We start from the raw sequence: 18,612 nt of genomic DNA on the forward strand, positions 1-18,612 counted from the left end.
GGCATAAGTTGGATAACATGTCATACCAAATCAGCATGCCATTAACATGCGAGCATAACTCAAACAAAGGTAAATCTCAAATTGAGATATCCAATTAAAATTTTTCATAATTGGATTATTTTAAATAAAAATATTCAAATAATTGGGTAAGTATCTAAATAATTTACCCAATAATTAGACATAAATTTAGGTTAAAATAACACCTTTAATATATTGCTTGAAGCCTCTCTCTCGTCCATCTCCAAATCCTCCACACCATCTTCCTCATGCCGAGAACCCTAATCAAGGTCTTCCTCTTCTCCCCAAATCCCTTTGCAACTCCCAATGCCTCTATTCCCCTCAATCTCTCAGCTCCCAAGAACCTCATCCACACTTCCCCACCTTGTCTTCCCGCCTCCGCCGCCTCCGCTGCCGCACTTGATCCCTCCAAGCCTTCCGTTGAAGTTCCCTCGCAGCATGTTTCCCGGCTTAACACAGCCGGTGATCTCCTCTTTCTCCGCTTTGGGTTTCTTTATCTTTTATTTATTTATGTATTAAAAATGTCTTTTTATTTAGTAATTTGACTGTGTTTCTTCTTCAGAGCTTGATTCTGCGGTAGGGATTTCAAGGGAGATCTCTTCCATCTTGCGAGGTTTGTTCTTTAGCTTTTTGTTGTAAGACATGTTTGAAATGATGGAAATATTGGATTCTGTACAAGAATTTGATTAGTTATAAGTGATATGTTGATTAAGATTCATTATATGGGAATTATAAGGATGTAATTGTATTTTGAAAACTAGCATAGCGCCACTACTTCTATTGATGAAGCATGAGTTTTTGGATATAATTGTTTCTCCTGTTTTGGATTACAAAATAATTGTTTGGTCTGAAAGTGTTGATTCCAGAGTTGGCAAGAAACTATAGTGCTTGTCCATTGGGATATCTGGAAGTTCCCGGGATAAATGCTCCTTCAGATTGATATCTGGAAGTTCACAGACTTCTTCTTCTTCTTGGTTTTGTCCTGTGACTTAGCACTTGTTCTGTATCTACTTCCAGACTTCTTCTTCTTCTTCAGCTTTTGTCCTGTGACTTAGCACAACACTTGTTCTGTATCTTGAGAGAATTCTGAGCATAAGGCATCACAGCATTTTTTGATTTTTATAAAAATCCTTTAGGTTATCATGACCTTTAATAAAACATGTATGTATCAATAATTACTCCGTACATTATTATGGCAGCCTCTTATACAAAGATATTAAATTGGTGCCAAAAAAATAAATTAGAGATACATGAGGACATAAATTTCATTCTTCTCACAAGAAAAAAAAATGCAAATGAAAGAAGAAAAATAAATTTAGAAATTGAAATCGAGATATGAACTTTAATTTAATTTTGAACTTGAGTAGGTTAACTAACTGTAAGTAGACTTCTTCTGGTTTCAGTTTGGAATCATGTAAATGATGGGTTAAGGCTTGGTTTGAATTTGATATACTGTGTGTATAAATATCTCATTTAACTTGAGTTTGAATTTAAATTTGATTACTCTGAATTTGTTCTTGATCTATGAATTTGATCAGCCTGAACATAGTAGTTGTCAATCAATATGAATTAATATGAGTTTGGAAGTTTATATTAGTCAAGATCTTGGAATTACCTAATTTGGGTTTTTAGGGCTTTGATTAGTTATAAATTTTTACTTGGTAAATTAATTTGGATTTGGAAATTTGTAATTTCAAGTCAGATATCTGGATGTGCAATGAAATGTGGTTGACTTAAAATTGGCAAAGTTGCATATTTGGGCTTTGTCAAATTTTTAATAGGTTAATTTTTAATAGGTTAATTTTTAATAAATCATGAATTTAGAAGTAGTGGATTATTTAAGCAAATGCTATAATTTGCATATGGAACTAAGCTGATGAATTAGATGGCACTTCATTTTGATTGGAAATGTACATAGAATCAAAGAAATACTAATGTGGAATTAATTTTCTTTGAGTTATGCTTGTCTACTGTTATTTCAATGTGGGAATTTATTCTCTTAACATAGTTACTTTATCTCATTACAAATTTTCCACTCTTAGGTAACAATGATGCATCAAGTCAACCTTTGCCACTCCATAGTGATGTACTACCGAAGAACATTTTAGGCATACCATGGTTTTCAAATAAATCTCACAGTCATCCATCTCAACGGCGAAAGGAGGTATCAAGAGAAAGGAAACAAAGATATATATTTAAGAATACAGAATCCCGTCGTTTCACAAAATTGATGAGAATGTGTGCAAACAAGTTGGGCACTGAATCTACACTTGAGATTTTTGGTAAGCTGGGAAGGGAAACTGGTGTTAGAGAATACAATGCCTTAATTAAGGTTTGTATAGGTAATGCTAGACTTAGCAATGCTGAAGAAGACTCCTTAGGCTATATTCATGAGGCTTATCAACTTATCATGTCAATGAGAGAAAGGGGCTTCCAAATTGATGAAGACAGTTATGGCCCTATTCTTATGTATACGATTGATAAAGGACTGATACAAGAATTCAAGTTTTTCAGTAAACTAATAAAGGATGAATGCCCTGGTTCATCTTGTAGAATGTGTTACTATGAGACACTGCTTTGGATTAAGGTTGGGTATGAAGATAAAATTCACGAATTATGCAATCATGCGGGAGTTGCTATTAGTGAAGACAACTACAAAGCTGGCAGGTAGCTTGATTTGAATTGCTTGTGCTTGCACAACATGCTTTCTTTTCCTCATGTTCTACTTGAAATTCATACTTCAAATTTAATGGCATTATTTGGAAAGTTTTCAACTTCAACAATTTAATTATCTTGCCTGAATGATCTTTGAAGATGATATCTTTGTGGTGTTGCTACATAACTTATCCTTTTGAATGTATGTTATAAGTTTCCGTGTTGATAGTTGTAAGTTGCTATATTTACATATTTACTGGTTGCATTAGTTTATGAATTACTCCCATGCAGATGATGTGGTTGTAAGCAAATAACAACCTTTCTATCAGTATTTTCTAGGTTTAAACTTTAAATTATTTTACCTGGCATGGTTTCTCAACTTTAGTTGTACTAAATAATGTTTGTACATCAATCCTGATGATCCATACTATGGAATAACTTCATTGGTTTTGTAATTAAAGTTGTTTGAACCTTGTTGATTATTGATCTTTGCTAGTGTCAAGATACTTTTTTTCCTATTTGGTGAGTAAATAAACTTATGCTTGCACTGTTACATTATTTATCATAATTAGTTGCTACATCTCCATATCTATAAACTTGCATTATTTTATGAATTAGTTCCATGCAAGTTAACCAGTGCTGTGATCTCATTATGCCCATTTTATCTCGAGATTCTAAATTTGAATTATTTTGCTTGATGTGGTTTTCAACTTTAGTTGTACTAAATAATGCTTTGCGCATAAATGCTGATGAACCATTCCATGGGATAACTCCATTAATTTTTGTTAAAATGATGTGTCTTATCTATGTTGACTAAAAAAAGGATATTCATGTACAATTATATATCCATATGGATCTAATGTCACTATTTTACTTGCTTTGTAAAAGCAGTTGATTTTGAGCCGACTTACCTGCGTTAATTTGGTCTAGCTTAAGGCACACTATCTGTTTGAGGCATCTTGTACTAAGTATTTCACACTCAATAAATAACTTCAATTGACAAATTTCAAGTTCTAATTTTGAATTTTTTTGGCAGTTAGCAGTTGGCTGTTTATATATATGTACATGGGTTGGTCTTGTTTTGTTTTTTTACGTTTTGTGTGCTAAATTCGAAATAGGATCTTGGCATGTGGAGGGAAATTATAGTATTTAACCTTTTTAGTCATCATACCTTGTGCTGGTGAGGGACTTGGGGACTTGATTTTTCTTACTGAGTACTAGTTTGTAAAGGAAGTAGCACTTTTGCATTTCCTTTGGATGATTAGTCCTTCACTGCGTGCCTTGTGTGATTTGTTTCATTGCAGAGAACTACTTGCTAGCTTTTGGTGAAAATGATCGGAAGGCAGAATTCTTGCAATTGTTAAAGGTTCTTGATATAAGGAAAATCTCCTCACCAAAGTATATAGCAAGCATTTTCAAGTTCTTAGGAAGGTGGAAGTTGGACAATTTCTCGGAGAAGTTCATTTTTGCACTCAAAGCTGCAGGTATTGCATGTGGATTTCTTCTTAGATACCTAGGTTTTTCATGAGAGCAAGATGTTTTGTATTTAGTGAGCAAGTGTATGTACTTGGTACAAGTAGTAAGGATTTTTGATGTTATTGATCATAGCAAGTGTATACTTATTGTTGTTCTCTAAAGCATAGTTGCTTGATTTAACTATGATCTTGCTTGCAATTTTACTCTTCTTTTCCTTGTAGTTAGATCCATGAAAACTCTCTGTAAATATCAAGAAGTGAGGTGGGGTGTGGTGGGGATGCCTGCTTGATTCTAGTTACTCTATTACTTCCTGTATAGTTTCACAAAAATATAGAGAAGATAATTCTTTCTTGACCTAAAATTAAAATTGCTTCTCAATGAATTGTAGCATTGCCCAAATAAAAGTCAACCCCCTTGGCTTGTGTTTTATATAGGCATGCTTACAATCTTTGTGTAAGCAACAGTGTGATCAGTTGATACTTGGAACAATAAATGGTTTTAATCTGTAACTTTGATACCCCATCCCTTCTTCCATTTTTTACCTAACTCTCAATTGCTGCTTTCCATCCTCTAACTACTAGGCTCTGATTCTGTTCAACTCGCCACCTAAAGCTATGTGATTATGATTGCTTATTTACTCTGGTTACCAAAGAGTCTCAGCGCAGCAGTGCTATGTTTAGGAGCATACGTGTGAGTCTACTGGTCACATACATCAAAAGGCTATCAATGATAGCTCGATGAATTGCTAAGCAGCTTTGTTGATGTAGTGCATAGGTTGACCCTCATGCAAGCGTGTCAGTGATGAGCTCTATTTACTACAGTTTTCCTGCCACTGCTAACTCCATTCATTCAGCATTCAGTTGGGTACTTCGTTTGGCCCAAATTGTACTAGGGTCTGATTTGGCCTCAACAATCATGTAAAAAATATATTTTTTCATCCTTATTAAAGCCCTGACTCCCCTAAAATGAAAAGCAAAGTGCAAAAAATTTAAAATCTATTATTTTCAAAATTATGATTTATAAATTAATATTAAAAGCTATTTTCTTTCTGAAAGTTACAGAAATGGAAGGTTCTTTCATAGTCTGAGACTGTTTATCTTTTGCCCTCCTTAACTTGTTTATTGTTAGCATTTGATCATTTAATATTGTGATATCTTTGCGTAAGACTTGATGTTATTGATTGTTTTACAATGAGGGATGCAAACATGTTCAACCAATGAAAATGTATTTGTCTTGGTTTGTTGTTCACACTAGCAGGGACATTCAAAATGGAATGCTGCAATGAATGGTCTTAGTTTTTACTGAGATTAGAAGTGAACCCTGTTTATTGTTTATTGGATTATGATTAGTTAAATTCATATAATATAAACCTTGTGAAAATGAATGGTTTTCTTGGTGAGTTCTTTTAACATTTGAATGTGCATAAATGCTTTTGAGCCAACATTTGCATTATGATATTTTGAATTTGATTTATATTTATATTGCTTTTGTCAATTCCAGAAGTCGGAGACGAGAATATCTCATCCTTCATTTATGACTATGTTGTTAACGTACCAAATTTAGCGGTGAGGAACCACTCATGATGACTAATGGTAATTCTCATGCCTGATGGTGGGAATGTTCTAGTAAGACTTCTTATTATTGTTTTTCTTGGTAGCAGGATACTAGTCGGTTTCATGCTTCTTGCAAGCTTTTGTTTGCATTGCACTACTCTAAATTCTTTTTCTGGAGTAACATATACCATAAATGATTTGATAGATTATGTTTGAGAGCTACAGGATTTAAGTGCAATATAAAATAAGACGCATGCTGAAGGTAGAAACTCTCCAAAGGCTGGGACCTACCCAAATAATTAGAAGATATAACTGAATGGCATCTAATACATCTTTTCTTTGTGCAAAGTGGATCATATTTGTGTAACATGATGGATTTTGTTAAAATTCATTAATGGTGGTTGATATGAATCTATTCACTAAAAAAAATCAGTATAATCGCTAATTGCTAGTGCCATTTTCACATTTTGGTTGAGTACTTGGGAATCAGATGAGGCCCTTGGCACACTGTAAGTTACTTATTTTTGACTTTGGATTTCCAAGTTTAAGGTGAGGAATCTGTTGGAAAATTGACTGTAAATGTGCTTTAAGTTTTAGTTCATACTTATTTCAAAATGATCTCTTGCTAATGTATTTAAATCTCATTGTTGTTTATACTGGGCCCTCAGAGGGATAGTATATTCATGCGGAGGTCAATGGTTAACAACACATATTAAACCTTAAATAAGCTGTAAAATACAAGAAGTTCAATTTAGTTGACCATTTTCAGTGATAGTTAATTAGCTTTGGACAAGGACTAGAGATGGGTTAAATTAGCTGTGTTTTGCATGGTGTTGATTGTGGGTGGGAATTTATTATGTTGCAATGGTCTTAAATAGGAGAGAATCTTGATCCTAGAGCATTGGCAGGTAGGGGACCAAATGTGTATATTTGAGGCATACATACAATGGTGCATGGCAGCACATCTTTGCTCGAAGTTTGGTAGTTGCGACTTAAATGATCCCCGAAAGTCAGCAGTAAATGGGTTACCATCCAAACTAGTTTAGGTGGTAGGATCATGGAACTAAGAAATGTTAGGTCGCCATTTAATCTTGTTGAGATGGGACACCTCTCAAGGGGTCATCAGTCGGTTATGGATTGTCAACAAAGCTTGTATGGTGGTAGGATCAATGCAACTGAGTAATGGTGGGCTGCCATCTAATCTTGTTAGTTGGCCCCCCTCTCAGCCTAGTTGATTAGGTGGCCTCAAGGTTGCCATCTCCAGCCAATCATGTTGGCGACTAACTCATCAACAAACATGCTTATCTAGACTCCATTAGCCTATGCCCATCAGGAAACACCTTGCCCACTGTGACCCAAATTCATCATATGGTGCCTATATTTTGTTTCTACCAATTATAGTGTCTGATCACTTCCATTCAAGCTCTTTTCTTATAATCCCCAAAGGACAAGTTTTTGGTTAAACAACTCCATCTAATTTTTCACAAACATCTTGTTTTAAATTAGTTTGCAATAAATAAGTTCTTTATTTTGGAATAAACTCGAATGCAAATAAGCATTAACATTGATTTATGACTGCAACATGATTTGGCACCTTGTCATTGGCTAAGCGATGATTGTAGAATTGTGAGTTTGTTGCATCATAAGCCCAAACAACAGTCACAATTCTTCGACATATCATCTTATTTGCACTGTAGGACTTGAATGTAATTACTTTGACATAGTCTCATCATGCTTATACTTGATGATTTTCCTCAATGTGGATTTAATTTATTTGGGCACAATATGTTGGCTACTATAAGTTACCACAGTGATGGATCTCTTGTTGATCAGCCTTCTAAGGGCCATAGGAAATCTGATACATGGGATGACTTATACCTGACTGAGTACCGGTGATTTTTGATAGATATATGATCTATCTGATCAGGTGTGTTAGCTAGTTAAGATAAATCATATAAAAGTAGCTCATTATGATCCCTCCTTCATGTAGATCAGATTTCCTTTAAACAGTGCATTCAGTATGCTTTACTAAATCATTCAAGACCTTTCTTGACAGCTATGCATGCATGCACTGGTATCTACTTAAGTTGTCATACAATTTATGTTCTAATCATATGTGTGGAATTTCTTGAGGTCCATGATCTTATGTTTCTTACATATTCTACATTTATGTCAATGATAAAAAGAAATGTTTTTTGCTGTAGAATGATCCCCTTACATACTCATTTCCACTTTTGGCTAGTTCATTTTTTCCAAATTTGGGAGATGCACTTTTAATTTTGTATTCATTATGTACGAAAATGTGAAGTCCTTGTTTTAGAGTCTTGACACTGTAGCTGTAGTATTGTTTTTAGCACTTTTAACTTATTATACTTATGCAAATTCACTTAAGTCGCACAATTTGTATTTCCAACTAATTTGGATTTGAGGTTTAAAAAATCGTAATGTCTTTTGAGTTAATTTTCCTAAAACCTTCATTTCATCTTCCTTTGAAAGAGGGTCCTTTTTCTTCTAATGTTTAGTAAATCTATTGAATAAGTAGAAGTGATAAGATCCAATGACTTGAGCATCCTTTTGACAAATCTGCGTGTGGAACACCCTCACTCAATGCCTCTATTTAAATCTTTGTGTTATGCTACAGATCTTCTGATTAAAAAAATAAAACACCCTCATTCAAATGCCATTGCACATTCTCAAGTGGATAAGCTTGGGGCGTGTTCTTTTGATTGTATGCTTAATAGTTTATGACTTTCATTCTTGTTCAAGAATAACTTTATGAGAACTTCATGTGCTTGGTAAGAATTGTTTATGATTAGAAATATGATCGTGTAAATCGATCAGTAGAAAAGCAAAATTTCAAACTATAATTTTCTGATTCTGGCTTGTTTCTCTGTCCTAAAATCCCATTTAAATATGTTGCTTGAATTTTGAAATTAATAGCCAATTTTGATGGGGAGTGCTATTTGGCTGTTTTTTAATCTGTCCTCGTATTTGTAATGCCTTCATTTACAGGTTGAGGAACTTTTACCAAAATTAAATAACTTGCATGAGAAACTTGGAGTTGTTCTGTGTATTGCCTCCTACGAGAAGCTTATTGGACTTTGTTGCGAATTATTCAAGGTATGCAGCTATCAGTCTCACTGTTGTCACTTTTGAGCCAGCTACATGATTTTTCAGTTTTTAGTGTATTGAGCAACGCGTCTATTGAGAAGATAATCTATTATTTTGCTTCTTTATGGCATAAACTTTAATTGCAGAAACTTGTGTAATGCTCTAAATTTCTGAAACAAGTAATATTAAGGAATGAAGATTGGTTGATGTGTATTTCAATCATTGATTAGCATATATAGAAGCATGTTTGCATTCCTAATGATGGCCATTAAAACTTTTTTAAATAAAGAATGAGATTTGACATGGAGCAAGAAATATTTTATGACCTTTTTTTAATCGGATTTACAGTGTAATAGTGATCCATATATTTGCACATACATTGATTTCTTGACATCTCACATGCATTACTGTGTGAGATTTATCATCAATATTCCCTGGAGGGAAAGTTGATGGACTCTACCTTCTGGCTTTCTAAAGTATACATATTGATGGTAATACAAACCTGTCTTGTTATTATATGCTTTGCCAAATTAAAAGATCTTCATCTCCCCACTACTAAACATACTTCTTTACCACTGTGATGCTTGGTCTTGTGTACATATGCTAATCTGCTTCAGATGTTTGATAATATCATGTCAGACACCCCTGCATCAAAATTAATATATGGATCCCTCAGAAAATCAAATCTAATTCTTAAAATAATTTTTGGTATATTATCTGGCCCTAATGCAAATGTAACTGCATGTGTTATGTGCAGTATCAATAAGGCTTAGTAATTATGAAGCTCCTAGTTCTGAAGATTTTAAGAGGGATGTTTGCGTCCATCTTGCAATGTTTATGTAGGACTTAGGTCTCACAAATTATTTGACCATAATATAAAAATTTGTGTAATTATTTGGCATCAAGTTTGTTAAATCATTTTTGTGGAGTAGGGTTTTATGTGAATTTGCAAATTCAAATCTGCAAAATAAACATGCCAAACTGGTTTACTTGGATTGGGATAATCCTTTTTTTTTATTGATTTTTATAATTATCATATGGAGTCCAAAGAAGGATAGAAGGAATTATTTATTTATTTATTTTATTTATGGTCATGACATTTTTTTTTCAAATTGTGGAATTAACTTCAAATAATTAAACTAATATTAGCCCTAATGACATAAACCTGAAATCCGTTTTAGATTTTGACCTATAAGATGCTCTTAATACATTTAATTCACCTAATAATTTCTATTAGTTGATCTAAATGTTAAGGATTCCTTCTAAGATTTGTTTATTACTTGGTATGCTATTGAGACATTTTTGTATTGAAAGAGTGATTATTAACTTTGTTGGGTGTGTTAGACTTTGATTACCCCTTATGTTAATTATGTCAATTACACTAAGGGGTTGTTTGACACGTAATTAAGAACAGTACAAGCAGTACAAGGAGTTGTGGTACAACACAACTGTTTATTCTATACCATGTTTGATGTTCTATAGACAACACAAAATTCTTTGTGCTGTTCTCGTTTGATTTGTACTAGGTACTAGACAAAATATTGTAAATTATTCTAATACCTTTTTACTATCCTATATGTTTCTTTTGCAATAAAAATCTTCACAAGAAAATAAAGTTTGAAGTTTCTCTCATTATCAATATTAACATGAATAAATGTATTAAATCATAATTATATCTTGTTTTAATTTCAAAATATATGAAAATAATTGCTTACTTAAAATAAACAGAATTTTTTTTATATAATAATTTTTATATGAGTTCACTAATATTATTCAAGAAAATCATATCCTGATTCATAGGTAAAGATAAAAAAGATTTATGTATATTTATTTTTTATAAGATTTTAATTTTAAATTTTTAATAGAAATATAAAAAGATTTATGTATATTTTTTATATGATTTAAATTTTAACTTTTAGATATTGATCACTTTTATTTATCCAAAAAGATATAGATGTTACGAATTAAATATCTATTTGAGAAGAAAAAACCCTGTAAATCCTAAAATCTTAAAATCTTTGAAAAACAAGAGGGCAAAAAACTAAAATGGAGGAGAAGAGGAGAAGATGGAGATGGAGATGGAGAAGAGGATCGTGTAAATGGGAAAGGGCGTGCATCGGCGGAGGAAGAGAAGGAGGTGTAAGGTCGGGGAGTTAGTGTCGTGGGATATGATATGTCATGATTGTAATTTTAATTTTTTATTGGGGTGGTTTAGTCTTTTGTTGTGCTGTACTATGATGGAATTTTTGTACCGCGGTTTTAGTAGTACAAAAATTTGATCCACTTGTACTGTACTTTAACAACCTTTTGTGTTGTACTCTCTGTCTATTTATAAATCAAACAATGAATAAGAAAACTTGTACTGTGCTGTACCTCAAAACTTTGTGTATCATACGGGCCCTAATGATTGAGATGGAGATGGAGAAGAGGATCGTGTAAATGGGAAAGGGCGTGCATCGGCGGAGGAAGAGAAGGAGGTGTAAGGTCGGGGAGTTAGTGTCGTGGGATATGATATGTCATGATTGTAATTTTAATTTTTTATTGGGGTGGTTTAGTCTTTTGTTGTGCTGTACTATGATGGAATTTTTGTACCGCGGTTTTAGTAGTACAAAAATTTGATCCACTTGTACTGTACTCTAACAACCTTTTGTGTTGTACTCTCTGTCTATTTATAAATCAAACAACGAATAAGAAAACTTGTACTGTACTGTACCTCAAAAATTTGCGTATCATACGGGCCCTAATGATTTAAACATAATAACATTGAGCTTAATTAAACAGATGAAGTTTTTTAAAAAAATGTTTTTGTTAAATTTTGCATTTAGCAAAATAACTCACCAAACAAGGTCGGGCGTTACCAAAACCTTGTTAGGGCGTAGGGGTAATATGAAATTTTAGGGATGTTATCCTCATGAAATAGAGAATCAGACATGGCAGTAAAGCAAGCCTTTTCTGTGCAATTTCACCAAAAATCTATCTAGTTATTTGGTTGACTTAATTTGAGGCTATTCAGTAATTGGTGGTTTATAGAATTTAATAAAAACTCAATCTTCTTTGTTTTACCAAGAACTGGATTTCTTTTAGTTCTGAGGGTGCTAAACAAATTCTGTTGATGTGACAAAGCATGTTGCCATACCATTTCTTAACATAGCCATGTTATGCAGGTGGATGCAGCACTCATTATAGCTGATCACATGTGTCATTCTGGTTTTAATATACCAATTGAAACCCTCCACCCAATTTTACGTGCAACAGAGGAGGGTGGTGAACTTGATTTGGTATGCTGATTTCCTTTATGCTGTATTTGTTATGATAACTTTTGCATTAATTTTCTATTTTTATAATAGTTAAGTGTGCATCATTATTTCTGCTTTAATTTTTGAACTAATATGTATGCGCATGAAAGGGAACTATCAAAAAGAGAGGAGTATTGGACGTGTTTCAAATAACTTATATATAATTCATAAAGATTATGTTAGAAATGGTGTAAATTCTCAATCATTGTGATGTAAATAATAAATATATCAAGAAAGAATATTCGTAGTGTTGGCAACTCAGGTTGCTGATGCGTGCTGCAAACCCACGTATCGTTCAAGTAGTAAATAAATATCGTTCCCACGAGGACTTTGTTGTTAACTACCAATTTCTTATAATTAGGGTTATTTAGACAAATCGATAGGTATGTGAATTGTGGAAATAATAAGTAATGAAAACTAAAACTAACAAAATTAAGGCTACTAATGGCTGAGGGTGATTATTTCAGATTGCAAGGGCTTTTTAGGATTAAGGTTCACCGCAGTGATAGATAAAAGACTTCATATTGGCTTTTTCTTGGTTAAGTTTAATTGCTTTGGAGGTGGAATATCCGAGGATACTCACTATTTCTTTTCAGAATATAGCGTGGTATCTAACTTAGAACAACTCCTACTTTCGTGGCAATTGAATCTAATTAGATCCTTTAAGTTCTATGACATCCAGTAATCCTCAAGAAATCATAATCTAGGATTTCAAGTGTAATTCTAGGGTTTCCAACACCTTAGTTCACCTTTCGGTCTTTCCTTTGGTATCTAAAATTATGCAAATATGAGGGGCCCAGCTTATTCATAAGCATAAAGTACCATAAAAGTGAATCAAAATCATATAAACATTAATATGAAAAATAGAAGTCAATACATCGCCAATTATCTAAACATTAGGCTAATTTCAATCCTAGAACAAAAGATCTACTCGCTCATATTCGATTTGTAAGATAAAAGGTTCATATTAATCATAGATCTAAACATGGAATGAATCAAAGAATAAGAAAGAAGAAACTCTTGATCCTCCAGTGTGATGTTCTTGTAGATCGATGAATCTCTCCCTTGATCTTTGTCTTTTTTCTTCTTTATGATAGCTTTAGATGATCCCCAACCCTTAGAGAAATTGTATGCTTGCTCTCGTAGCCAAAAGATATTTTAAAATCTTTTTTGGGCCTTATACAGAGGAGGGTTAAATTAGGGTTGTGACAGCGGCAAAGATCCACAGTTATGTTAGCTACGCAGGGCGGGTTGTGCTTCTTCAAGGGGTTTAGTCTTTTGAATTTCTGCGCCATGATCCATGGGTGTGGTAGCTGCCATAGGTCACCCGCGTTTCAAATAAAAGGTCGAATTTCACTTATCTGCGTGTAGATTGACATAGAGCAGTAACTTGAACTAGAAGAGTAAGTCATTTAAAAACATAGAGATAGATGCATGACCGACTAAGAAATGAGACCTAAGTCTATTAAAAAAATATACTATAATTTACTACTTATTAGTTTCCAAACAAAACTTCTGCCTGAGAGTCCCTGTATGTTTGATCTTGAGTGAAGCTTAAGCCAAAATATTGGATTATATTTGGATTTTCTAGCTATGATAAGTCTGTCATTTTGGTGGGTCACACTCATTTGATATCTTGGAATTTAATATTTACTGTACAAAGGAGTTTGAATTTCTTTCTCTAAACATTTGCATCCTTGGAACTTGTCTAAATCAAGGCCTTAAATTTAAGCTCCTGGCTTACAATTTGGATCTGAGACCTCTGCATAATCTAGAGAAATGTGTGGTTTCCGAAAATGTAAATTTATATACTGCTACATTTGAAAATTTTAGCTAGGTTTGTGCCTACTCTCTGCATCTGACCCAGCTACTCAGTATATGTTATAATCATCACAGTTTGAAACTGTTGTTGCATTCCTGTCTTTTGCTATTGGGTTGTTTCTTTCATTAGTTTGCATCACTTAATGTTCTAATTCTTCTTTTGTTATTTTTTGAAAGGTTCATTCAATCCATTCAGTCATGTGCCGCCACAGCTTGAAACCAAAAGAAGACACCCTCAAAAGCATGATAAGTTTGTATGTAAAGATTAAAGATGTAAGTTGTAGTTTTCATGCTGAAATTTTCTTGAATGCATTGAGTTATAGTTCTCATTGGCGTGATGGGCCCTTCTTATATTTTCTCTGCTTATGCTCCAAGTGGCGGTCTGCTTTGTTCTGTTATAAGCTAAGAAAACTTTGATATCAGTATTGTCAGCTAATATTCTATTTATGTAGAAATTAGGATCATTTATGATAAATTCAAGAAATCTCTTGATTTTTTGTGCATTTAATCCAATGTTTATGCTAGTTTACTTGTATTTATCTCTACAAAAATTGTTCACTTTTGGGTAAAACATTGTTATGTGGCACATGTTAATTGAAGCCATGTAATGAACTAATGTGAATTTTTTTTTTCAAATAGCCATCAAATTGTGGTATGACTGAAAAAAGTTCCTTGATAGTTAGATATCATGGCAACTAGAGTCAGTTATGCCTGTTTTGTGGTCATGTTTACAAATTTTAGGTTGATTTTTCAACAGAGGCAGGGTGAGCTGGAGACTTTCCCTTGTTACATTCCTTCATTTGTTTCTCAATTCTGTGCATGTGATGTGATAGGTCTAGGCCCCTTGTGTTCATGCTTGTATATACTTTGTTAAGACTAATATAATGGGAATATGCTTTGGCAGAGATTTGTCAAGCTGTAACAGTGTGTTGTGTGTTTAATTGTCATACTTTTATAACCTATTGTTATTAACTCTGCTTTGTCTCACAGCGTATTACTTCTTCTGCAGTTTGCAGGAGCATACAATCTTTTAAGAAGTGTGCAAGAAATGAATCAGCCACTAACAACAAGCATGTTTAATGCCATTATGGCAGGACACTTCAGGGAGGCAAGTGATGTTTAGATACTCTTAAGTTCTGGAGTTCATTGTCCTTTACTTCCTTGAATTGAACTGTGTTTATTAGGCATTGGCTTATCACTATGCTAGAGGTCCCTTTATGGGAATATTGCTACCGTATTCTTCTTGATGCTCTAAATCGCTGAGATTTCAGACAAATTTGTTTGCCATGCTTGGTTGTCGCATGTTTCAATGAAATTTGCTTGTGTGAAGAATGAACATTTTAAATATTTTTACACCATAGCCTATGGTAAATAGAGTTTATCTTCCAAGTTGGCAAAAAAAATTGTTGAAAACTGTTTTTGTTGTCATGACTTTCAAGAAACACTGTGTTACTAATGAAAAGATCCTTGTAGAAGAAAATCTATGTAAATAAGTGTGCAGTTATAGCAGGTGCATACTAGTTTCCTTTTGCCATATGTGTCTATAAAACATGGAAGTAAAGCTTGTTTCTCCCCAAACAGAAGAACCAGGGATGGAAGATATGCATGCATTGTAAGAATCCAAATTAGAATTTTGTGTTTGTACTATATCATGCTTCTCCACAGCTCAGAAATATGGCAGTACTTTTTCTTATGTTTATCATCCCTGTGCTGTGCAAATGATATTCAATTTTCTCATAGAAAACATTATTCTTATTTCAAAATTAGCTTTCAATTATATTAGTTGTATGAGGAAGGAACCATAAGAAACTATAGGATCCTTTGATTGTCTTATTTTAAATATTCGAGGATGCAAACAATAGATGCAATTGGCCCACAAGAGGAAATTAGGTATTATATGAAAAAACAGGTTAAATGTTGGGAAAGTAAACATTGTAAAATGATATACTCACTTGTGGACAGATTATATGGCTAATGAGCTTGAGCAACTTATGTAGTCTTTGGTTGCATCTCTTGGTTGGAAGTATTGATGGAACAGTCTAGAATGACAAAAAGAATTAGTTATTCACAGTTTTCATATTAAAAATCAATTCATTTTTATTTATTAAGTGGCTTTTCTTTAGCCACCCAGTTGGTCCCTGATTAATTAGAATTGGCTAATTGCTTGTCTAGGCGTTTACAGATCTAGCCTGCCTAGGCTACGTGGCAATTACTTGATGGTTAGTGGTTGGCTAGTTGCCTCACCTACTTGCCTGGGGAACTTATTATTTGTACAGAGATATTCTTGATTGTAAACTTCAGTGATAATAGATCAAATTGTAGGTCTGGTTTTCCCCTAAAACAAATGACATTAACTTATCCAATAATCCCTATGGAATTGATGCAGCCAATTCACTTGCAATAATGTAAAAGCCGAATGAAAACATTTTGTCGCTTCTATTTCTTAAATCCTCTGCCAGCTCTGGTGAGCAGATATCTTAGTGCAACTCTTGGCAGCCATCTGCTTGGCTGTACTACGGGAAATTTGTAATGAAAGCTTATCTCAAGGAGATGGAAGGAAAGAATATTCAAGGTAGATTGTAAAATAAAATCGAGGGGATGGTGCCAAAGAGCTATTATTGTGAATGAGACCATACATTTTCTGAATTGATTTTCATTTCCTTAAGATTTTCCTTCTATTCCCACTATTTTGGTTAAAAGAATTTGGTTGTTTTGGATACATGGGTTTATAATATCAAATGCGTGCCTTCACATATGTTTATATGTTTATCCACATGAACAAAGTCACAAGTTTTGCGTGGAACATAGTTGTTTTGGCGTTCTGGTAAGTATTGATTATAACTTGTTGCATGTTTTGGTGAGTATTGATTATTTTCTTGTTTGTTTGCTGTTGATGTCTTCCATCATTTTGTTCATTTTTGGGACCAATAAAATGATTTTCTTGGTAGGCGATGATTACTCCCTAGATGGCATGTGTCACAGGGTTTCTTCGCATGCCCGGGAAGGTCGGTGCCTTACCGAAGGATGATGGCCGAGGAGGCTAAGCTAGGCCAAAATCTAAGTCCAAAGAAATTTGATGTCCGTACGATCATCCGAGCGGTGCCCAGGAGGCACACATGATCGAGGATCCCAGCCGGGAGTGCCGAGCAAGCGTCGCATGGGCTGATGTCGCTTGTGACCGAGTGCTTGCCGGGCAACGAGCATGGGTGATGCATGTGGTCGAGGGACCTTGACCGAGAGTGATCGTGATCGAGGGAAAGACCGAGGGGCCGAAGATTGGTGAAGTGTTGGCCGATCAGCCGGGTCAAGTGTAAGCACCGATAATGAACGGTCGGTCATCTTGATTGGGTGGGCGTGAGAGGGCTCTCGCCCAGCTGTGAGCCAAAACAACATATATAGGTATGACCTGACCCAAGGCATGGGCACGACATGATGCGGCATGGCCCAAGGCGTGGGCGAGGCATGGCGCGGCATGGAGCGGGTCACATCGGCATGATGCAAGCGGTATGGCCGGTATGACCCAAGGCGTGGGCACGACATGACGCGGCATGGCCCAAGGTGTGGGCATGGCATGGCGCGGCATGGAGAAGGTCACATCGGTAAGATGCAAGCGGTATGGCCGGATGAAGAGCAAGTGAAGAAGATCATCTTGGGCTTCCTTGGAAAGACGGGTTTCTTCCTTGGAGTTCTTGATCCTTTGATCCTTAGTGGGTCATTGGGCATCCCTTGGTCCTTAGTCTTAGGGAGGTTAAGACTTTGGGCTACCTTCATCCTTTGGGAGTTGGGTGAAGGGCTTGGCATGTGTTGTTAAAGCTCATGGGTGTAACCTTGACTTCATTCTAGAGAGTTTTAAGTTTTATTCTCTTATCTCTTGGTTCCCTCTTTTCCTTGCTTCCTTGTCTTGTGGGTGTGGTTGCTTGTATCTTTGCTTGTAGGGGCGCGGAAGTGCGATCCTTGGACTTAGGTTGGGTTGGTGCGCGTGGTGCGTAGCCAATTGTTGCACGGGTCGTGTGATGCTCGGTCAATCCCATGACAACAGGTGTGACGGGACCATGTGGCACTCGTCCTTTGCACGGGCTTAGCTGGGCTGCTTGACCGAAGAATGGCCATGAGTAGGGCCATCTAGCGAAGACAACGCATGTGACCTATACGGTCGGCCATGGCACTCGGTTATGAGCGGGAGTGGTGCCCTACACAACCAAGACTTGGGGCGTGATCGAGGGTGTGCGGGCATGGGCCGTGCGCCGTGACTGTGGTGTGGCCGGGTAGGGCAAGGCCGTGGGAGGCCAAATATATTCTAAAGCATGGAGCCAGGCAGGCTGATTAGGGTGGCCGAGGAAAACTTGGCTTGGCCGAGCAAGCCAGGAAGATGTGATTGAGGCAGCCAAGGAAACTTGCCTTGGCCGAGCTGGCTAGGTGGCCATGACCAAGGCGGCTGAGGAAACTTGTCTTGGTTGGGCAATACCGAGGCATACCTGGTGAGCACGGGCGGGTGGCCAACACCTCAACTGAGTGATTCCGAGATATATCCTTCTGTCAGAGTAGGTGGGATAGACAACCCACCCATGTACCGGGATGGCATTATACGGTCTAGCAGGCGTAAGAATGGCATTGTACGGCCTTATATACACAGGGATAGCATAGTACTTTTCTCTTGCTGTCGGCAAGTGCGTGGGAGGACC

At 35.5% G+C, this 18,612-nt stretch overlaps 1 protein-coding gene across 1 annotated transcript in view; it reads left to right on the forward strand.

Moving 5' to 3' along the window:
- Window positions 1-232: 232 nt before the first annotated feature.
- LOC120268885 (pentatricopeptide repeat-containing protein At4g04790, mitochondrial-like) overlaps window positions 233-18,612 on the forward strand; it is a 34,561-nt gene continuing 16,181 nt past the window's right edge. Inside the window, exons 1-9 of the mRNA XM_039276145.1 lie at window positions 233-480; window positions 581-631; window positions 2,061-2,660; window positions 3,978-4,157; window positions 5,650-5,714; window positions 8,715-8,822; window positions 11,978-12,091; window positions 14,108-14,203; window positions 14,940-15,038. Coding sequence (XP_039132079.1) covers window positions 267-480; window positions 581-631; window positions 2,061-2,660; window positions 3,978-4,157; window positions 5,650-5,714; window positions 8,715-8,822; window positions 11,978-12,091; window positions 14,108-14,203; window positions 14,940-15,038 — 1,527 coding nt within the window. The 5' untranslated portion in view covers window positions 233-266. The remainder of the gene's footprint in view (window positions 481-580; window positions 632-2,060; window positions 2,661-3,977; window positions 4,158-5,649; window positions 5,715-8,714; window positions 8,823-11,977; window positions 12,092-14,107; window positions 14,204-14,939; window positions 15,039-18,612) is intronic.

This window comes from Dioscorea cayenensis, chromosome 9, assembly GCF_009730915.1.
Source record: "Dioscorea cayenensis subsp. rotundata cultivar TDr96_F1 chromosome 9, TDr96_F1_v2_PseudoChromosome.rev07_lg8_w22 25.fasta, whole genome shotgun sequence".
Taxonomy (NCBI): Eukaryota; Viridiplantae; Streptophyta; class Magnoliopsida; order Dioscoreales; family Dioscoreaceae; genus Dioscorea; species Dioscorea cayenensis.